Source organism: Pongo pygmaeus, chromosome 2 (assembly GCF_028885625.2).
Source record: "Pongo pygmaeus isolate AG05252 chromosome 2, NHGRI_mPonPyg2-v2.0_pri, whole genome shotgun sequence".
NCBI lineage: Eukaryota > Metazoa > Chordata > Mammalia > Primates > Hominidae > Pongo > Pongo pygmaeus.
The window spans coordinates 143631086-143654614 of NC_085930.1; the positions used below are offsets into that span (position 1 = coordinate 143631086).

Here is a 23529-nt window from a genome sequence, read left to right on the forward strand (position 1 = left end):
AATCTCCAATGTTGGAGGTGGCACCTAGCAGGAGGTGTTTGGGTCATGGCAGGGGATCCCTCATGAATGGCTTGATGGTCTTCTTACGGTAATGAGTGAGTCTCACTCTATTAGTTCACACAGGAGCTGGTGGTTTAAAAGAACCTGGCATCTCTCTTGCTCCCTCTCTCACCATGTGACATGCCTGCTCTTCCTTCACCTTCCTCCATGATTGGAAACTTCCTGAGGCCTCACCAGAAGTAGATCGTGGTGCCATGCTTCTTGTACAGGCTGCAGAACTATAAGCCAGATAAACCTCTTTTCTTTATAAATTACCCAGCCTCAGGTATTCCTTTATAGCAACACAAAATGGACTCATACAGAGGGTCTTTGCTGACAATCTTCTGTATATCCGTTGCACCCCCTTGCTTGGCTCCCTGTAATTTTCCCTTGCAGCAGTTAACACAAATGTAATTATTTAGTTATTTTAATAACCATTTTCTAATTTCTGTTTCTCTCACTAGATTATAAGCTTCATATTGTTATATCCCCAGTGGCTAATGGGATGCCTGGCACAAACCTAACATTCAGTAGACATTTTTTTTCATTGATGAATGAATGAGGTATAAATATAAAGCAATGAGACTGATTCCAAATATTGTAAATGAATTATATGTTTGTCTGTCTCTGTTGGGAATGCCATTCTACCCTCATCTCGATTAACCAACATCTCCTCTTTCTTTGACCCCCCCAGTTCTAATTACCACTTGCTGTGGAAAGTATGTGTGCCTCCTGAAGCCCACTCTGATCACTTATTTCTTCAACCCCTAAGAGCTTTCGCTGACAGAAGAATGAAAGAGGGAAAGAAATTAATGAGAAGCTCTATGATGGCCTTTTCCCAACAACAGGGAGTTATTTTCCTTTCTCTCAATTTCCTTCTACTCTTTCCCTTTGAATATGCAGCTGAATTTCCTCTAATTTGCTTTGATCACTCCCTTAGGAGCTGTCATGGAATCAATTAGATCTGTAGAATTTTACAACTCAGGGTCACCCAGTATGAATTCTCATTTTACAGATGAGAAAACTGAGGCCCAGAGAGGTTAATGTTTGAAACAATTACTTCTGCTGGGTCTTATAATACCAATCAGTGTCATTTTCTAAGATAAATGTTCTCAATATCCCAGCTCCCGTAGGAGAGTAGAAATCCTCATGCTGCTTATTTTATTTTATTTTTTTGAGACAGAGTCTTGCTCTGTCACCCAGGCTGGAGTACAGTGGTGTGAGCATGGCTTACTGCAGCCCCTCCTGGGCTCAAGCAATCCACCCACTTCAGCCTCCTGAATAGCTGGTTCTACAGGCACAAGCCACCAATCTTGGTTAATTTATTATTTTTATTTTTGTAGAGATAGGGTCTCTCCGTGTCGCCCATTCTGGTCTTGAGTCCTGGGCTCAAGCCATCCTCCCACCTCACCCTTCCAAAGTGCTAGAATTATAGGCAAAAGCCATTGCACCTGGCCTCATTTTGCTTCTTTAAATACCTCCTGGTGGTGACTGTCTCAGTGCTAAGGTGAAGCCCACATCAGAGCTCCTTTAGTCTTGGGTGGGTCAAGAACTCTGGCTGTGACCAGACCCCCACTCTAAATGGGGTCACATGCTTCACCTGTACATTGACAGAGGGACCCCATGTGTGTACTGAGACCCAACTGGAATAATGGGTCATGAGACCTGTTGTGTTTCAACAATAGCAGAACAGTAAAAAAAAAAAATTTCGTTTCCTCAAGTCATGTAGGGTCAACTGAGAAAATGTTGTTTTATAACAGCCATGGAAAGGTAGGGAGGTCTAAAAATTTGATCTGAAACATTGTCAGTAACTTCTCCCTGGCTGAAAAAAAAACAGGCAAGCAGAACATAACTTTAATAAACACATTTGATAGAACAAAACACAGTGTTCAAGAAGGCACAAAAAGTGGTTCTTTTACATCTAGAGAATCAATAAGGAATTAAGCAAAGTCCAGGTGTGGCTCGACAGTGTGAATTTATACTCTATGCAGGCCACAGAGGTGAGATCTCTCTTCCGTGTTGGCCACATGATGGGACCTGGGCACAGGGATGTCCATGTGCTGGGCACAAGGCATGCTGTGAAGGAGCTGTGTGGACTGTGGATGCACCACTCCAGGGATGTGCTGCAGCCCCCTCAGGGCTCACTGACTCCTGGGGGAGGTAGGTGCCCCAGGGCCAGTGTACACAGGTTCTTACCTGTTGTATGGAGGATGTACTAATATGCTATGATATGCTATCTAATTCAGTGAGGGGATTTTCCAGAGCTGGAATAACTCAGGCAAAGAAGAACAAAAAGCCATCCTAGGTAGAAAGCACAGCATAAGAACAGGCTTGGAACTGGGAAACAGAGTTGTGAGTTTGGGGATATTAGTCCTTGGCATTGCAGAAGGTAGAGTGGAGCAGGGAGAGATGCTGGTGGGTCATGAATGGTGTGGTTGGAGGTCAAGTGCTCCAACTTGAAAAGTGGAGTGCTGGGTGATATTTGGCCTGGAGCTGAGACTATCCAGTGTAGTGAATCATGATGGCCTGTGTGTCCAGAACTGCTGCAAGCATACTGGCAGGAGCTGATCTGTTGGTGAGGGACTGGCAGGACTTCAAGTTGGCGAGGGAACTGGCACTCTAGGAGTCCTGGGAGAGTCTGGGGTCCAGGAGGACCCTGGATTGACTGCAGTTTAGATGCCTTGGTGGCAGAGGCCTGGACAGAAGGAGTGACCATGAGTGAGGTCACTTTACAGACCTGGGCATGCAGGGCCAGCTCTCAATGTGCCCATTTCCCCACCTCTCCACACTATGCCTGTTTTTTGGTTTCCTTCACTCAGGTTTAGAGGACAGCCTTGCTTCTATCCACTTGCTTCCACAGGGAGCTTTACTCCTTGCAAGGAGCAATTGCAGTATATTTTCCATGCATACATAATTAGCTTTTAGCTCTGTTAATGAAGAATTCTAGTCTATATATTTAAAGTCCACCACTGTAAATAATAAACAATTAGCATAATATTCAAAGATACTGATATGATTTGGTTACCTTGATCACCACTCCTAAATAGTCAAGGATCTTAATTCATTTTCACTTTAGGAAGTTTAATTTCTTTTCTCAATTTTTTTTTATTCTAGGCAAACAGAATATAAGTTTAAAGTTATTCCTGGAAATATCCTCAGTTCTTGAGACCAGGATCTGGAGAGCTCCCAGCTGTGGGCAGCTTCTTCCTTAACTCCTTTTCTCCAAGCACAAGGAAGAAAGAATGACCCAGCAACTCTTCTTTGACCCCTGCCCTAGAGAGCTCAGTTAAGGGAACCATGCCTTTAAAGACCCCTCCCGACTCCCCTCCAACCCTCATTGCCTGTTGTTGAAATAATCTTCTAGAAGTTCTTAGGTGATTTTCTTTGACCATTCAAAGTATTTCCTACTAGCTTCTCTCATAATCTCTTTTAGCCATATAAGCATGGATGAGTTGCATGATGTCTTTTCATCTGTAAATTGGAGATAATAATACCTAGTTCTGAAAGTTGCTGGGAATAGTGAAAGACATCACTTAATACATGTGTTTTTCTTCTTTTTTATTCCAATCTATAGGGCTGCTATAAATGGGAGCTCAGTTTTCTAATGTGAATCATGATTGTCTTTCCTTAAGAAAGTTTCATTATTCACTAAAGTAACACCCTCCAACATTTTCCTCCATCATAGCCTTGCTTGAAATTTGCACACAATAGAGCTTCATTTGCTTCATTAAGGGTTCTTCTTAGCAGCCTCTACTTTTACCAGTTTTATAGTCTAGGTCTTTGCGTTAGTCCATTCTTGCATTGCTATGAAGAAACACCTGAGCTGAGTAATTTATAAAGAAAAGAGGTTTAACTCGTTCATAGTTCTGCAGGCTGAATATGAAGCATAGTGCCGGCATCTACTTCTGCTGAGGGCCTCAGGAAGCTTCCACTCATGGCAGGCCAGGGGAGCCAGCATGTCACATGGTGAGAGACAGAGCAAGAGAGAGGGAAGGGGGAGCTCCCAGATTCTTTTAAACAGCCAAATCTCACTCATCACCAAAGGGATGGTGCTAAACCATTCATGAAGGATCTGCCTCCATGATCAAATCACCTCCCACCGGGCCCCACCTCCAACATTGGGAATCACATTTCAACATGAGATTCGGAGAGGAAAAACATCCAAACCATATCAGTCTTTCAAAGAGATTGATGTTATTGAAAAAAAGTTTATGAGAATCTAAGTTGGTTGAGAAACCCTGAAAAGCTTTAAATTCATGTGCTTTTCAGAGACATAAAGGAATTTCACCACAAGAAAGAAATTAGGTTCAAAGATGGGGATTTCCAAAGTGTGGGTGTCAAGTAATTGGACCCCCAATCCACAGATTGGCTTTTAGAGCAGGTACTGTGGAAGTGAGGAAGAAAGTCCCTGCCATCACATGGGCTGAAAGCTGCATGTTGTCCCCATGGATGTAATAAGCCAGTCACAGAATGAGCATTATGGGTTAGGCAAGGGACAGCTTTCTTGAATGAAGTGTGTTATATTTTGGGATGGGCTGCAAAAAAATATGAAGTTTTCTTATAAGATCTTTAAAATCAAGTTGCGCTTAGATGTGTTCATTTCTCAAGTCAATCTGCTGGACTGGTGAGCTCTTAAGGCCCCTTAGCCCCAGGATTCTCTCTGCTATGCCTGTTTTTGTATTCTCACTCTCTATTTTGTGTTTTTGCATGTGTGTGCCTGTGGCCTGCTATGTACAGTGGGAAGAAGTCAGTGGCTACGATGAAAACCTGAACACCATCCGCACCTACCAGGTGTGCAATGTCTTCGAGCCCAACCAGAACAATTGGCTGCTCACCACCTTCATCAACCGGCGGGGGGCCCATCGCATCTACATAGAGATGCGCTTCACTGTGAGAGACTGCAGCAGCCTCCCTAATGTCCCAGGATCCTGCAAGGAGACCTTCAACTTGTATTACTATGAGACTGACTCTGTCATTGCCACCAAGAAGTCAGCCTTCTGGTCTGAGGCCCCCTACCTCAAAGTAGACACCATTGCTGCAGATGAGAGCTTCTCCCAGGTGGACTTTGGGGGAAGGCTGATGAAGGTAAACACAGAAGTCAGGAGCTTTGGGCCTCTTACTCGGAATGGTTTTTACCTCGCTTTTCAGGATTATGGAGCCTGTATGTCTCTTCTTTCTGTCCGTGTCTTCTTCAAAAAGTGTCCCAGCATTGTGCAAAATTTTGCAGTGTTTCCAGAGACCATGACAGGGGCAGAGAGCACATCTCTGGTGATTGCTCGGGGCACATGCATCCCCAACGCAGAGGAAGTGGACGTGCCCATCAAACTCTACTGCAACGGGGATGGGGAATGGATGGTGCCTATTGGGCGATGCACCTGCAAGCCTGGCTATGAGCCTGAGAACAGCGTGGCATGCAAGGGTAAGCTTTGGAGCCTCTGCTTCCTGCCCATCTATGGCAGGGCCAGATCTGCAAGGTTTCCCCACCAATAATTCTGGGTCATACAGGAACAGAAAATAGTCTAATGGCTTATTATAAAGCTCTGAGGACTCCTATTCCTAGTGCTAGGCCTGATGATTTTCCAATCATGTCCAATCAGATTGTCCATATTTATTATTCATGGTGAGAGAAAGAGATGGGGAGAATTTCAAACAGTGGAAAATAACTTGATAACCAGTCTGTAATATTTAGTGTTGAAGTGTTGAACTTATCTCTCTCTCTTCTCTCTGTCTCTCTTTCTCTTTCTCTCTCTCTCTCTCTCACACACACACACACACACACACACACACACCCCTATATCCTGCATCCAGCCCTAAGCTCTGGGGCTGGAGACTTTGGAATTTGGGTTGCCGTGGACAATTCACTCAAGGGTAATTGAGAAGTGACTGAATTTGGAAAATATTTTAGTTCATTTCAGTCCAGCTCCCACAGCACTCAACTTGGTACTGAACCCGTGTAGCTCATTAACTCAAAGCCCTCTGGCTTGGCTGTCTTTCTCTAGGGGCTCATTGCCAGGCCCTGGAAGGAGATGAAACTATTGGAATGGGAGTGGGACTGTATCATGTATTGTATTAACTTTTGCTTCTAAATGACACAGAGTGGTGCAAACTTTGCAGTTTGAAAGTGTCAGGATACTGTGTGCTCATATTAGCCATCACTAGCACTAGCCCTAGAAAGCCCATATTCAACAAGTGGCAATAAATGTGCTGAACTGGCTGCAGGCTCAGTCTGCCCTGGGAGTGAATAGAAGGATCTGGAGGCCCCTCAGCTTATGCATTGTCTAAGTGCATGGAAGCTGAACGTGGGGGAATCCAGGGCTGGGGAAGAGAAGACTGCTCTCCCTTATTAAATTTTGCTTGGAACCTTCAAAGGTCCTGATTCTTGTACAAGGAAGCCTTCCTATATAGACCTCAGAAATGACCACCTTAACTTTAATGTACTCCTAGGGTTGCCCTTAGTCCTTTGGGGCTTGGGGGCTGTATCAGCAACTTATTCTCCATTGTGAGCCTCCTGCCAGCTTCCCTCTCTGATGTCACCCCCACCCTGCCTGAGCACCAGACCAGCCTATGCCAGTTTACTTCTGCACTTACCTTGCTCCCCAGACACCTGCAGCTGAAGTGCCAAGCACAGGCTTATTAGTGCCATCAGCTCTGCAATCCTTTGGACTCAGCTAATTGCCTGGGCCAGAGCACTCACACAGCCTTTCTGAGGCCTGCTGAAAGCAGGGAGTTGCGCCTTTGTGTCTTTATTGGATTTCTTGGTCCTGGTACCCATGATGGATTGTGTGGAAACAAAGGAGAGAGAGTGCCAGATCTTAGGTCCAGTGATGAATCAACGTCAACAGTTTTAAAACCATCCCAGCCTGGTCCCACAGTCCTCCTCTTTGTCCCATTGGTTGGGATGGGTCACCATCTTTGCCATTTGGCAGGGTCTAAGTGGGGACCAAGGCACCAGGCTGAGTTCTTAAAGGCACAGGTGCAGCAGCTACCCGTCATGCTTGCAGCAGCGCATGGTGGGTGATTTCTTTGGTTTTCAGAGGGCTGCCACACCACACTTGCTGGCTGGGGCACTGTCATTTTTCTCATTACAACCTGAGCAGAATGGCAGGAACCAGAGCAAGCATTGATTGGTTCTGATTTAATTGGGTCTCTGGGAACAGGCTTTCATTTCTTTGCGCTAATTGGAACTTTTCTTTTTTAGAGGGTTCTGCTGTCCGTGTAGCTTGTCAGTTACCTCCTGTGGCTGTCCTGAGAGGGCCTGTGAGGACAAATATGTAAATCCAAATTGTTTCTTTCCATTTCTCCTTCCCAGTCTCAATCCCCTCCTGAGTTTTGTTGGACATTTCTAATCTTGAGCTATTGTGAACATGGCTTGACTTTACAAACTACTTATTACAAACTCATTGGAGGGTAAAGGAAAAGGGGAACCCATGGCACCATCACTTTGCCACTTCAGAGGCATGGGAAGCCACATTTTGGTAATATTTCTGAGAGTGGAGAGTGGCATCATGGGTCTTGTGGCCCAGCATCCTGGCTGAGCTCTGTGCCCAGAAAGGGAAGAGAAGGGCCCCTTGCCCTTGTCTCAAGAACTTTCAGCTGAATCCCCTGAAATCTTTGCCCTTAACTCTGCAGGTAACTGGACTCTGATGGCTGGCAAGGGGACCTTTGGGCAAAAATGGTGATCTTGGGAAGACTCTGCACTCTTTGGTGGGGGGTGGGAAGTGCATGTGGAGGTACTTGTTACTGGTCTCCATGGTGTGTCTTCAAGGAAAGGCTTTCTACTCATTTTTGGTGCGCACGGAGTGCTGCCAGATGGACATGGTGGCCATTCACAATGGTTTTGGTGTAGCCCACTTAGCACAATCATCATGAGGGCAGAAGCAGGGAGAATGGTGGATAACAGAGAATTGCAGGTGAGACACAGTGAGCCTTCAACAGCTAACTATCTCCCAACACAGCCCTGAGAATTGATGTCCTCTGAGCCTGGCTGGGCCAAATGCTGATGGTTCTATGATTCATACAGTTGTCCTTATTTGATACATGTTTTCTGCATATGTGAAACTGGGACTTTGTAGGGTGGCAGAAAGAATAATCTCTCCGCTTCTGGTTCCATGCTATTTTTCCTGGAAGAACAGACTTTCATTATGGCCAGGGAACTGTATTTTCTTGGCTTTCACTTTGCTTCTGTGAAACCGTCTCCTGTCAAAGTCATGGTGACCAGTTGCTTGGCTGTGCAGAGGCACCTGGAGACCAATTAGACAGCACAGCCAGCAAAGAGTGGTCCTGGCCTAGAGCTGTTTCTGTTGTGAAGAGCGTGGGTGGTGAGAAGAGAACAGGTGAGAGGGGAGTAGAGGAGGCCATGGGGAGAACTTGTGCATTAGGATGTGTGGCAAGCGGCTCATGCATTTTCTAGAGGGCTTCTTGGCCTAAGGCCTGTTCCTGACATCCTTTCTATACACACAGGCTGGTCCCATCAGGCAGAGTCACATTGGCCTGTTGACCTCATCTCGCTAGTGACTCTGACCTCATCATGCATTTGTCTTTATAAAATTGTTAATTACTAGGAAAATGGCCCATCTACCCCAATTTCAAGTTGTGCCCATAGTGTAGCAGATTAATGAGAAATCATAGCTTTGTCTTCCCTTCTCCCCTCTTCCCTGCTGAGGTTGGTGGCTAAGTCTATTCTCTGTGTAGGTCCCATGCAGCCTGGCTCTTCCTGTGCCAGGGAGGCTGAGTTGGCTCTCAGCAGACTCTCTCTCTCTCTCTACTGTGTAGCCTAAAATATTGCTTTAGCTGAAGTTGGACTGCAGGGAGGAAGGGGAGGAGGCTGGGGCTGTTAGAAGGAACCTGGCAGGGGCAGGCTTCTTATCTATGTGCTAGAAGCTTGAGGGCTGCAGTATCCCATAAGGGTGTCCATGGAGGTGTCTGAGAAATAGGCAGAGAAGATATGACTGTCATGTCTTGTTTGACAAGCCCTGAGTGGCCAGATCCTAGCTGGAGCACTATGCATATGTGCCCATGGATCTGTTCTTCCCCTGAGCGCTGCCTGAGGGCTTGGCTTTCCCTCCCAGGACATAGTCCTTGGAGTTTCCAGAAGAAGCTGCTTCATTAGGCTGCCTCTTTAGCCACACTGGGGACTCGGAAAATGACAATGCTATGCATAATTCTCCCTGCCATCCTCTCTTGCCTCTGCCCCTGCCCCAGGATGACCTTAGCTTGCTATTACAGAGGGCACATGCCAACTTATGGTGCCTAGGCCTTCATTGTCTGGGGCTGTCATGCACAGGCGGTGCAAGTGGATGAAAGAGGAAGGGGGTATGCTTGGGTGGAAGAGACCTAACCTAAAGATAGGGGCTGGTTTTAGTCTTGGCTCTGCTGCAAACTTGCTACGTGGTTTTAGGTAAGTCCCTTTCCATTGACAGTCATATCTTCTCTGCCTATTTCTCAAAGTGTGTGAAAATGGGTATGAGAATATTTTCTAAGCCATGCAATGCTACATGTTGCTAGGTGTCATTGTCCTTAGTCTCTGAATTACCCTTATTAAGAAAATAAGATTCTGGAATGAAGATCCATGGGACTCCCCCATCCAGAGACACAGGTCAGCAGGAATCCTGAATTCCCAGTCATCACCCTCCTGCACCTGCCCAGGCCCAGCTCCATGACCACCAAGCAGTGACAAGTGAAAACAGCAAAGAGGAATAAGCCACTGTTCCTCAACTGATCAAAGGGCAAGTTAACACATGTTTGAATGTTGTGGCTCACATGGCCTGCCTTAAGGCAGGTGGTCTAGGCAGGTGGTCTTTGTGAAATGAAGGACCAAGTGGAGAGAGAAGACTCTCCAAGCCTGAGAGAGCCATGGTCTTCAGAACCAGCAATTTTTGACCCCAGGGCAGGCATGAGAACCCTCAGAAAGGTTTTACAAAGTGACATCCCCAGTTGCCTCCTTCTGAGATGGTGATAAGTCTTGTATACGGCCCAAACATGGGGATTTTAAAAAATCCAAGAACCCCAGCTCTAAGAAGCAGACCAGGACCATCTATGTGGCTAGTGTCCAGAAGAAAGGGACCCCAAGGTAGGTCACTGAAGATATTATGGAGTTACTGGGATTTGTAGACAGGATGAACCTGGGTGCCTGAGGGGAAGAAGGAGTCTGGGAGAGGGGACTGCAGGAGCAGGCTGGCAGCTGGGTAGACCAAGAACAAAGCCTACGGGCCACCAGGAGGAAGGTATCTGAGCATCACTACCCCTTGAATAAAGACTGGAGGCTGGGGAAAGCCATACAGGGCAGCCCTGAACAACCCTGAGTATCAACATGATGGCACAGCTGATAAAGCCCAAAAAGGGCTCTTGGCAGGGAAAAGAGGGGCAGAAGCTGAAGACTGACTGTCTGGGTGTTACAGAAACAAACATCCTTGCAGCTAGCCAGCACCAGCTGGGTCCCTAGGTACTGTCTTAAGAATGCCAGGGGTACCACTACTGGTCCTAGCAGCATGATCAAACCTGCAGGACTCCTATTTTCTGCTCATGCCTACAAATTGGGGCTAGGAATGGGATACATGACTTTAACTGGGAATCTGAGTAGGTTTTCTGGAAGGCTCTCAGATCACCTATGACCATTCTAACTCTGGACATTGTCAGGGCCTTTACAACTCTAACAGAAGAACAGAACAGTTTTCGATGTGCCTGTCTTCCCATTTGGTGTCTCTCTGCAAGTTATGGCTGGTGTTCCCACCAGCACTGCCTTAGGCTCTCCTCTTGTCAGACTTGCTGTCCTCTCCTTCCTGGCTGTTTCTTCATTCCTCCCCCCTCTCCAAGTGGGGACTTTTTTCTTCAGTAAAGAAAACCTACATGTAAATTCCTTCATGCCTGGAAACCCAAGGGACATTTTGAACCTTTCAACAGTTTCTGCACCTTTGTCAGCTTGAGCAGCTGAGATGAGCCACTTTATAAGCCTGGGGGAGTTGAGATGAAAAATTTGCAGGATTTGAAAGTGGAAAAAATACGTCTAATTTAGCTCTTCTTGGCAAAAGAGGTTTTTGGGGCCTGCTTCCATCTCCCTTAGGGTTGCTGGTCCCAGCTCTGGGCTCCCCCTGCCTCCTCATCCTGAGCTGCTGAAAGAGAAGGTGAGGAACACAAGGGAGTGTGTGTGTGTGTGTGTGTGTGTGAGTGTGTGTGAGGCCTCAGTGCTGGAAGCCACATTCAAGGGCACCAAGGAGCCCTCTCTGCTCTCTCGGTCCCATCAGCGGTTGGCTGGTGAGAGGGAAACCACAACCCAGATAGCCTCCTCTCCAGCCCCAGGGAGACCGGCTCTGTTCAGGGACGGGGAGGCCAGGGTCATTAACACCGCAGCCCTGTAACATGAGCTTCATAATAGGATTTCCCAACAGGCTACTTCATTTAGAAACCTCTCGGGCCTCCTCTGCTCCCCGTGGCGGCCCTACCCAGCGACCCCCAGAGAGGAATCAGATGTAATTGGCTGTCTGTAATCGACTGTGACACAGGCATGAGCAACAGCACAGGGAGCTGGAAGGATGCCCCTCTGCAGCATAGACTCCAGGATGCCGGGCTCTGGAGGCAGCAGAGGATGGCAAGCGGGAGTTCTGGATTCCAAACCCCCTTGTGCTCTGCATAATGATCCTTTCTGCCTTTGAGACACAGGGCTAGAAGCACCCAAATTCCACTGGTGTTGAGCAAATAATCATGAGTCTTCCAGGCCAATGTTAGAGCTACTGATCATGATTTGGCAGCGTCCCATCCATGAGAGCTGCCCTAGGTGGATTTTGTTTGAACTTGGTCATCCACGACTTAATATATATGTATTATCAAAGATGATGACAGAGACATCATATGGTTGTTACTGAGGTGGGGTGGGTAGTGGGAACATCACCACATCAGGAGTCCAATAGGGGCCCTAATGCCACCGTTTTCTTCACCAACATCTTCCCATGAAGACCTCTGGGGTCTGAAACTGCTGGAGTGAGTGGTGTGGGGATGCTGAGAGACTGCCTCATTTATCCAGAGAGGGGTCTGCCAGGAGCATTTCTGGGCACCAGTCTAGAGAGCCACGGCTAGTTAATGTTAGCACTGGGATTAGAACTCAGGACTAGGGAGGCCACTATCTGCCTCCACTTCTGAGACTGGCTTTTGCTAAAAATAGCCATCCTTTAAAAAGCACACCATGTGTTTTCAGGAATATCGAACTTCTCTCAACTGTCTCTCACAAATGACCCTCTCTCGTGTTTTTATACCTTATTTCTTCTTGGGGTTCTGGTGGCTCTGTGGTTACACATTTCTGCACTGTCCCTCTGCACAGGACTCCATGTCCACTATCACCACCTTCTTTTTAATCCCTCTAGGGGCAGCTCCATCTCTCCAGAGAGCTCTGACATGTTAAGCTGCTTATGAACCAGCAGATAATACACAGCCCCTCAGAGGGCAATCTGAGGCTCACCAGGGAAGAAAAGGCTCTGAAGCTTTGTGCTTACAGGAAAGGGCAGAGGGAAGGAAGGGAGCTGTGGACTGGGGGATTGTGTTTCTCTTATTTGTATCAAGGACCCTGCATGGGCCTGTGAGGGCTGTATCCCAGCTCAGTCAGGGCTGTTGTCAGGCTTATCCTTTGCTTTCGGTCCCCATATCTTGCTGTGGCTGGGCAGTCCCTTTCTGCAGAATTTGGGCACAAACATCTGCATTTTTTTTTTTTTGCATGGATGGAGACTCACCACTTTTCAGTTTGAAAGATGGAGATGAAAAATTATACTGAATTCAAGCCTGCCTGCAGTGCAGTCTTTTGGTTCTGGGCCCTTAGGAGCTCTGGGAGTCTGAGTTCTGTTTCCACTGCTTTGGGCCATTGATGAGTTGCATTGACAGGGCCTTAAGACCTGGGTCTCAGGTCTCCCTCAGTGCAGTAGGGTGAAGAAGACTGGAAAGAGTCACTTTAGGGCTGTTGCAAATGGAGAAGGAATGCACCTCAAACACTGGCAAACCACCCAGGAACAAGCCTTATGTTGCCAACAGGGCTTTGACAGGCATGTTGAGAGAGGTGCAACCTTGCCTTTCCCTACAGGCTGTAAATGTTCAGGCTAAACAAAGAGCTTGAGTGCTCGTTACCTGGCAAGGCAGTTGAGCCCCCATTTTTGTTTCAAGAGCCAGTTAATAATACTGAGCGGGCAAAGTCTGGGGAGATGTGGTTTAGTCCAGAAGAGTATGGCTAGGTATGTTTTGGGTCCCAGAAGCTATCCATAAGACAGAGAGTATCTCATCTTCCTGTGTACCCACCTAGCCTGCTGCAGGATGAGTCTGTGAAGCTGCAGGTGTGTTCGACTCATCCTCTTGTGTATGTATGACCAGGGAGGTCAGGAAGAAATGAGCTTAGCTACAATAGGCCCCTGGAGAGGCTGGTGAGAAGGAGGCATTGTTGAGAGCCTCAGGAAGCCTCTTGAAATCACTGGGCATAAATTTGGGCCAGCAAGGCCAAACCCAGCCCTAATGAGTCTTTTCATTGAGGATAGGATCTAGTTCATTAGAAAGGCTGCAGAAGGAAACAGGCATTTTGGTTTCTGGCTTTTCCCTGGCCTCTGTCTGGAGTAGCCTACTCAGCGTCAGGGTCTCTGCATCAGCACACATTCCTGGTCAGAGCTGGAGTCACTGGGTCTTAGGGTATGGTCCTTGGGGGCCCACTCTGATCATCTCCTTGCAGGCCTCAGCAGTTCTGGCCTTCTCCTTCCTCATTCAAATTGGATTCCACTCTTTAGGTCATGCGGGTTAGATGGTCCTATGTCTTTTCTTTCTTCAGCTACTTATTGGGCACCAACTGGTACTGGGCCCTGTATGCTTATATATGAGATTCAGCATTTTTCTTCCAGGAATGTGCTGCATTCTTAGCTCTTAGAAAGTGTTTTCAATGTCCAGAGGATGCTGGGGCTGCAAGTGGTGCTGTTGCTCTGGAGAACCTCATGAAGCATGGCCACATCCGGCTAGATAAAGCCTCGAAGGACAGCGAGTCAAGCACACCCCATGACACTTAACTTTGCTCTTCCACAGTGGTCCTCAGCCTAATTTTAGACACTTCCAGGGATGGAACGCCCTTACTTCCCAAGGAAGCCTGGTTAATTTCTGAACCTTTCTTCCTTGGGGTGGAACTTTTATACAAATCTCCACTCATGCAATTTACCTTTTTTTGTTGTTACTAAAAACATTTTGAACAGGTAATATATGTGAAAGGTCAGTTTCCCTCCACTCTGGTTGTCACCAGGCTCTCTCGTTGTCAGTTTCTAATATTCTCTTGCAGAGAGTCAATGGATTTGTACACTTTTCCCCCTGGCATAGGGGCACACTACAGAGGACTTTGCACCTAGTTTCCCCACATCTCTTCTCAGTTAACCCTGAAGTTTAACAGTAGTTTGGTTGTATTACATAGAGATCTGCCTCATTCTTTCCAATGAGTGTTATTATTTCATTGCATGGATATATTTTACTTAATTGGTCATTTATATACATTTAGATTGTTTTCTCTCTTTTGCTATTTCTGAACAATGTTGCAACAGATATCCTTGTGCATTAATCTTTGCACCTATATGTGAGTATATCTATGAGAAAAATTAATTTATTTATTCAATGTATATTTATTGAGGATTTTCTATATGCCAAGCACTTTTCTAAGTACTAAGAATGCAGTAAATTCTCAGAAGTAAAATTGCTGAATAAGAGTATATAAATTTTTAATTTTGATAGATAGTCCCAAATTATCCTCCCCCAAAAGGTATTTTCTACCAATTTTTGTTCCCACCAGCAGTGTTTGAGAGTTCCTGTTCCCTATACCTTTGCAAAGATAATAAAATATCAATCATTTTTATCTTTGCTGATCTGAGAGGTGAACAATGGCATCCCATTGTTGTTTCCATTTAAATTTGACTTTGCAAAGTTCCATAAACCGCCCTGTTCAGGAACTGAGACTCAAGAATTCCAATAGAATACATTAAGTTGGGTGTGTTTGTGTGCTGCAGGCGGTTCGGGGCATGGTCTGTCCTTCACTCTCTTCTGTCCCATTCCCTCCAACCCTGCATCATCCTCTGTATGTACTCTTTGCCCATCTCTAGTATCAGGACATTTTGACAGGTGCCTCCCACCGATTTTGGCACTTCCCAAGCTGTGGTAGGTGAAATGTCTGCAGATGGGACAGGACAAGTGCAGGTGCTTGAGGCTGGAAGACCACCCCATTCTCACAGTCCAGAGTCTCAGGAAGGCCGAATCTGCCTGGTTTGCTAAGAAACACACCTTGCTTCTCCCATCCGTCTCCTCCTGCCCCTGGGCCTGTTTCGGGGCTTCCTGCCCTGCCGCATGCATCTCTCAGCTCTCACCCTTTGGCCCTTCACCCCACATCCTTTCCTTTAATTTTCCCAGCTTACCTCTGGGGCCTCTAGCCTCAGCTGACCATGGTGACACCTCCATAGCCACGCCTTCCTAGATCACCAGCCCTCTGCCCTCCCCTCCTACCGCCTCCTCTTCATTTCTTCAGCCTTCACCAGACCTGCCACCCCTTCCCCAGCAGCCCCAAATCAGTCTCATCCCCTTCCCTGACCAGGTGTCTACCCTCTACTGGAGCATACGCCTTCCCACTCTGCTGAAGCCCAGGCCTTGTCTCTGCCAGGGGTGTTGGCTCAGCTCTGGGCTGTTGCTTGCTGCAGCTGTGTATATGTCTGTTTGGTTTTTGTCCCCCTGCTCTGTGGCAGCTCTTTCTGTCTGGGGCCATGCACTCCCTACTTCTCTGACTTACCTCAGTTTCCCTTTGCCCTCCCTTCCCCTCCTCTCCCTTCTTATACCTTCTCTTGCTCCTTCCTTCCTTCCTTCTTCTTTAGTACTTTTCTTTTAAAGTGAATATATTCATGTTAAAAAGTGAGTTAATTTAAATAAAAATAATAAATAATAATAATACATTTAAAACCTGCCACATGTAAGTATGGCAAAAAGGGATGAAGATAATAGGCAAACGGCTGATATTTGAAAAGAATGCTGATGCCCTGTTTACCTGGGCTAGGAGAGCAGCTTATGCACTCTTCAGTATAGCCCCACATTCCACTGCCACATCCTAGTGATGGTTGTATGATGGTTATAACCTGGGGATGGAGCACACTTCTGGATTGGCTTCCATCTTGTGTCAAAATGCTAATACAGTGTGGCTGTCATTTATAAAGCAGTGACGGTGTGCTAGATGCTCTGCCAAATTCTTTTTCTGCATTAACTCTTAAATCCTCACAGAGCTTTATGAGGTACATGTGATTATTAGCCTCATTTTTCCATTGAAGATACCGAGGCACAGAGAAGGTAAGTAATTTTCTCAAGATAATACAACACAGGACTCGGAGGCTCTGCTGGTAACCACTATTCTCTATGCCTCCCAAGCTAAAGAAGAGCCAAGATTTGTAATTTTTTATGGGAGTTGGCATCAGCATTCCATTTGGACTAAGATATAAGCCTTCACTAATATGCACAAAGAAAAGTCATCAGAGTTTGATCGACATTTGGGGACTTTACGGATAGTGTTCATTTCCCATTGGTAAGGGATGAACCAGGAAGTTCATGGAGTGATCATATTCACCGGTGAGAGTGAACTGAAGTCACTGTCACTGCACCTGTCACCTGCATCATCATGCCCAGTTCACATTCCCATTCCTCTTCTTCCTAAGCTCCTCAGGGGCAGTGGCCATGCCTGATGCATCTCTGAATCCCTACTTGCTCTGTGCCATCTGTTAAATGAAAACAGAACAAAACACACTGAGAACAAAATTTGTGGAAGGAGAATACGAGCTGAGAAGGGAGAGTCTTTGCATTAGGATGTATAAAAAAACATCCCAGCAGCATTGTGTAGAGGGAGCTCCAAAGAAACCGGGGAGGAATCGGGCACAAGGCATGCACTTGTGGAGATGATGATGGCAGAACCAGATGGAGGCAGTAACCAGTGATGGCAGAGGCCTTGTCTGTCTGTTGTCCAATATAGTGACACATTGTGCACAAACATACAGAACAAAAACAACAGAATGGTCGCAAGCCCATACGTTATGAAACTCTTTCACTAAAAGTTGGTGATAATGTCTCAGTTTGACAGAGGACATAAGGTCAGTGCAACGTGTGTATTTCAAGTGGAAAATGACAATCTGCTCTTTGCACAAGATGGATAGAGCTTCTCATTGAAATTGTATGGAATATGCAAGAACTCTGCCAAATCATGAACTTGGCAAAAATGTGCCTGTTCTGGGAATTAGGCGATTTCAGGGCTTCCATTTGGTTTCTGGGTCTGTCACACACATGCCCACATGGATCTGAATGTGGAGGCCCTTGTGACTTCAGGCTTTGCTTTGCTTTTCTCACTGGCTCTGTCTTTTCCCTCTGCATCTTTGGTCAAATTTGTCTACTCTATTTTCTCTTCTTTTCCTCCATTTATTCTATTCTCTTGTCTGTCTTCTCTCTAGACTTGATTTGAAAAGAGGGAAAAGAAACATACATTTCATTGGTAGAATTTTAATGAGTGAATGGCTATTTCCATTCATTGTTTTTATTTTGTCTGTAGGAATCTGTCTTGATGCGAATTGCAATTTTAAAAATGAACTCTTTTAATAGTAAAATACAGGAAATCAATGATTATCATTGAATCAATAGCAAATATTACAAGTGATTTTGTCATCAAAATGATTAATAATCACACATCTTGATAAAAGGTCATTAATTAAAAAGAACAGTAGCTTTTAAAAATTTTAAACTCTGTTTGTAGGATGCCTGCCTTCTTCTTTCTCATTATTTTTCTGGAGCATTCTTTGCTACCTTCACCTTCTTCAGCCCCATTCTTGATTACTCTTGGCTTATGAGAATTATTTCAAGCCTCCCTTTTCTTCTAACATATTTTGAATCTTTCATTCCAGATACTCATTAAGAACAGTAGCCAAAGCTGTTCATTGTTGAGTTTTACATACCTGATGAGAGTGACTGCTTCCACCTTGCAGGATGACATTGCTTCTTCCCCTGCTCTACCTACCCTGCCTATCTCTGCCTACCTACCCTGCCCACTTCTCTAAGAATTCCCTCTAGGGCCAGGTGAGGTGGCTCATGCCTGTAGTCCTAGCACTTTGGGAGGCCATGGTAGGAGGACTGCTTCAGCCCCGGGGTTCGAGGCTGAAATGAGCTATGATAGTGCCACTGTACTCTCGCCTGGGTGACAGAGTAAGACCCTGTCTCTAAAAAGAAAGAAAGAGAATTTCCTCTAATAAAAACAATTATTTTGGGGAGTGTTTTATCTGTGGAGATTGATTTTTTCAGTCATTTTTTCTCTGACCCCCATCAAGGGGTGGACTACCCTTCTGCCCGCTTGTAGAGAGAGCCTAAATTCGAGTTAACCATGTCTAAGCAGTGCAGCAGCCCTCCTGCCCCCACCTCCACCTTGAGGACCCTCTGCAGCTCTGGAGGCTACCGACTGACTACTCAGAGAGTTGATAGCCTCAGTGCACAAATCACACTGACTTGGACATCCACACAACCACTTCTTTGGGAGGCAGAAGTGCCTGCACCTGCGCATCCCAGAGGTTGGTGGCCTTGACTCTCTGATCTGCTTCCCCAGTGGCCAGGCCTTTTCAGGTCTTTTCCCTTCTCCTGCCTTCCCTGCCTGTAGCTGTGCACTGGCCCTTCCTTTCGGGCCACAAAGGGCTCTGTAGACAGAAGCTGTGTGCTGTTTGCCAACACCACGCTGGGTACACAGAGGGGCGAGGGAGAGGCCATCTGCTCGCTCCTTTCACACAGACCTTTGCTTTCTCCCTTTCACTCTCCTCCTTCTCTCTGTCTTTGAATGAGAATACAAAAATTTTTTAAAAGCAGTTGCTAATTAGAGCAAGAGAATGAGAGTGAGCCTGGAAGAGAGACACAACAGAGAGGCCAGCCCCCGTGCAAATCAGCCGGCTTTTAAGAGCCAGTGAGGAAAGGGACAAGGAGGGGGCCTTGAGGGGGCTTGGGAAGGATATTTTGACAAAATAAGCAACAAAGCTTCTTCAGAATGGCAAAGAGGGCTTTGTCTTAACCTCCTATCATAAAAGGGGAGGAAACAAGAAATGACAGAGAGTTTCTTGTGAACTCCCGCTGCTAGCCTCCACCTACCCTGGCTCTTCTTGTCTTTTTTACTCCCTCAATAGCCCAGTAAACAATAGTCTCTATTTAGGGACGTTTAAGTGTATCCTTTTATTGATAATTTTTGTTCTGGCTGATAGAGAGTGAGCAATTGGTGGCTTCTCTTCCCAGGCAGGGCTGGCTTCCCCAGGCAGGGAGTTTGCCCATGCAGGAGCAGCTAAGTCACCAAGAAGTCCCAGCTTGGAAAATATGTCCCAACAAGTCAAGACTTTCTTTCAGGATTTTGCCCCCATCACTCTATCCTATTTTTGGTTCACCTAGTGATTTCTTTTCCCATCTGCATTCCTGCCATTCCTTTTGCCCAGAGCAGCCCTGATGTATGGTGCTGAAGTGCTTGCCCAGTGCACGGCCAGGGGAATGGCAGTCAGTGTTAGAACAGGGCCCCGCTCTGGCCCTGAGTTCTGAAAACCCACTCATGCTCAAGAAGGTTCTGGCCACCACAGCAACCAGGGATGGGGGCACCTGCATGGCAGCTGTGCCATGGCTCAGAATAGAGCTGCCTTGTCCTTTATTCAACCAGCCGCACTCTAAAGGCTGGGAGGTCCCAGAAAGACCAACTTTGGAGAGCTGTGAGGCAGAGGGAGGGACACATGGTGAAAAGACCCCTCTAGAGATGCATTTTCTTCAGGCATGAGATGAATGGACTGATGGCCCAGATATGTAAAGACTTTTAAGTAAGTGCTATGCACATTGAAAAACTTAGATCATTTTCTGATTTCATGTGAGTGTAACAAATGAAAATGAGAGTGGTGGAAGCCTCATCACAACACACATTGGTACTAACTAGTCAGGGAGGAAGAAAGGAAAAGGAAATAGAACATGGGAAGACACATGCTATGGTTTGAATGTGTCCCCCAAAAGTTCGTGGGTTAGAAACTTTGTCCTCAATGCAGCAGTGTTGAGAGATAGGACCTTTGCAAGGTGATTGGATCATGAGAGCTCTGCACTCATGAATGAATTAATCCATTCATGGATTAATGAGTTATCAAGGGAGTGGGTTAGCTATTACTAGAATGGATCTTATAATAGCTGTATTACAATGGTTGTATTGTTACCATTTGGCCATCTCTCTTGAGTCCCTCACCATGTGATGCCCTGTACCACTTCAGGACTCTGCAGAGTCCCCACCAGCAAGAAAGCCATCACCAGATGCAGCACCTTGACCTTGGAACTCCCAGCCTTCAGAACTGTAAGAAATAAATTCCTTTTTCTTTATTAATTACCTAGTCTCAGGTTTTTAGTTATAACAACAGAAAATGGACTAAGACAAAAGGATGATAATTGATTTATCCTCTTTCATTGGTGACTTTTTAAGGTGATGGATGCACATGAGAAGAATATCCCACTGGAGTCTGTTGGAAAACATCTGCTCATTCTGAGATGAGGTCTCAAAGTGGACCTCTCAGGAGTCCACACTCAGTGGACCTGTCTCTAACACACAGGTGTGTCTTCCTGAACCCTCAGTGCAGTCTATCTTGGCCCTGTCCAAGGACCTCTCTAGAAAACGAGGACATGAGTCCATTTGCCATGCAACTAGCCAGGGTGGAAAAAGCTGTAGAGAAAACAGCCATAGAAGTATAGTTTTAAGAGCTGGCAGCTTGAGTTGTTGAATCCTGGCTCTGTGTTTATTAATGGAGTGACTTGTCTGGGCCTCAGTATGTTAAATGATGACATAACAGCACTGAGCTCATGTTTGCTGTGAAGACTTTATGAGAATCTGCATGTGTAGAGCTGAGCAAAAATCTTGACACTTTGCAAAGGTTTAAAAATGGATGTTGATGTCAACATTTTTATTATTAAACAAGCCAGAAGGTAATTTTCTGTCTATCTTTGGTTGAACCATGTATGAATTGTGGGAAGAAAGTAGAAAATTTAAAGAGATCCAGTAAATATCAAGAAGGCTTAGACAACATAATCTGGTTCATACGTATATAAAATGTTTTAAAGTAAAGCCCTTGAAGATAGTGGAAACCATCCATCTAGTCATAAATGGCTATGGGTTTGTCCAGCTTATTACTGAAAGATTAAATTGTTTTTTGTTAGTTAATGTTTTTTAATTTTTGTGACTTCTTAATTCTATTGCTAAAAATTATAATACAGAAAATTTGACTTCTTGACTTCTTTAAGTGGACAGTTTTATGAATTTTGATACATGCATAGATTTGTGTAACCACTATCATAATTGGGATACCAAGAGCTCCTTTCTGCTACCCCTCTATAGTCTCTTCTTTTTCCATCCCCCACCCCCAGGGCAACCAGTGATTTGTTTTTCATCACAATCCTATTGTCTTTTTAAATGAAATGATGCATTATGGCAACCTTTTGAGACTGGCTTCTTTCACTCAGCATAATGCCTGCGAGATTCATCTAAATTGTATCATGTAGTAATAGTTTGTTGTTTTTAATTGCTGAGTAGTATTTCATTGTATGGATGTACCATAATTTGTGTATCCATTCGCTTGTTGAGGAGAGTGTGGATTGTTTCCAATTTTTGATTATAAATAGAGGACATACATTTTCATTTCTCTAGGGCAAATACCCAGGCAAGCTCTTATTGGGTCATATGGAAATTGTATCTTTAACTGCTAGATCAGTTTTCAGCGTGCCTATACCATTTTCCATTACCATCAGCATCAGTGTGAGAGTTTCAGTTGTTCTGCCGTTTTGGCAGCACTTGGTATTATCAGTATTTTTTATCTTAGCCATTCTACTATGTGCATCATGGTATCTCATGGTGATATTAATTTGCATTTCTCTAGTAAATCATGATGTTGATGATCTTTCATGTGTTTGTTTGCCATCTGTTTATGTTTATCCTCTTTTGTGAAGTGTCTGTTCTAGGTTTTTGCCCAAGTTTCAATTGGGTTGTTTGTTGTCTTTCTTGAAAGAAAGGAAAAGAAGGGGAAGGAAGGGAAAAGGACAGGTGAGGAGAGGCTGCCTCTTCTCTTAGAGGAGCCCTGGGAGGCAGGTGTGGCCATGAGGACTGGTCCACACAAGGGAGAGGCAATTCTTAGACACACTAGTTTCTGTTCCTGATCTGTAATGAAGACCTTCATTTAAGGAAAACATCTCAGCCAGCTCTGCTTGGGCTTCTTTTCTGTGAATTATTATAAGTGTTAATGGGAGTCTTCATCAAAGCATCATTTAAGAAATATTACAAGTTAAGTTCCTCTCACCCTCACAGGTCTGATGACTAAAACTCAGACTTGAAATCAAATTTTTATCCTCTTTCATTGGTGACTTTTTAAGGTGATGGATGCACATGAGAAGAATATCCCACTGGAGTCTGTTGGAAAACATCTGCTCATTCTGAGATGAGGTCTTAAAGTGGACTTTTCAGGAGTCCACACTCAGTGGACCTGTCTCTAACACACAGGTGTGTTTCCCTGAACGCTCAGTGCAGTCTATCTTGGCCCTGTCCAAGAACCCCTCTAGAAAACAAGGGCATGATTTTGATTGTAAAAATCAAAACTTGAAAGTTTTGAGAGTTCCTTATATATTTTGGATATAAGTCCTTTTGTTGAATATGTGATTTGCAAATATTTTCTTTCAGTCTGTAACTTATCTCTTTATTCTCTTAATAATGTCTTTCACAAAGCAAACATTTTAAAGTTTGATGAAGTCCACTTAATCCATATGTTCAAGTTTATCTAACAAATTATTTTTCACTTCAGCCAGGTCAAATTCAATAATTCTTTGCCTAACCTTAGCACAAAGATTTTCTTCTCTGCTGTCTTCTAAAGTTTTAGTTTTATGTTTTACATTTAGGTCTATAATCAATTTGAGTTAATTTTTGTTTAAGGCATGCAGTTCATTTTATCATCATTTTGCCTGTGATGTCCAATTATTTCAATGTGGAGAGAGCTGTTTGAGTGGCTCTTTCACTTTTTTCAAGCCTTTGCTTGAATATTATGTTCTCAGGAACCCTACCCTGTCCACTACTCCCAGTGTGAATCACCTTCAACAGCCTCCCGTCTCCCTCCATGGCTTTGTCTTACTTCATGGCAGTTATTATAGTGTGAGCTTTACTGATTTATGATGTGTATTTTCTGTCTCTCCTCACTAGTATGTAGGCTATACAAGGACAGGGGTATTTGAGTGTGTATGTGTGTGTGTATGTAGGGAAGGGATCTGCTTGTTAACTGATGTATCCTGAGTGATTAGCACGTATTTGAAGAATGAAGAGGCTGGAGTCCCCTAGGCCACACGGCTGCAGAGGTCCACAGTGCAGGGACAGTTGCTGGGGCTCCAAGGCCAGCAGCAGCTATCAGATGCGAGCTGGACTCTGTCTCACACATTCGTCAGGCAAAACAGGTTTGTTACAGTTAA

The 23529-nt window shown here is 45.2% G+C and overlaps 1 protein-coding gene across 1 annotated transcript in view; it reads left to right on the forward strand.

Annotated features, from left to right (window-relative positions):
- Positions 1–23529, forward strand: part of EPHB1 (EPH receptor B1) — a 446620-nt gene that overhangs the window by 152147 nt on the left and 270944 nt on the right. Inside the window, exon 3 of the mRNA XM_054482445.1 lies at positions 4777–5458. Within this exon, the coding sequence (XP_054338420.1) occupies positions 4777–5458 (682 nt within the window). The remainder of the gene's footprint in view (positions 1–4776; positions 5459–23529) is intronic.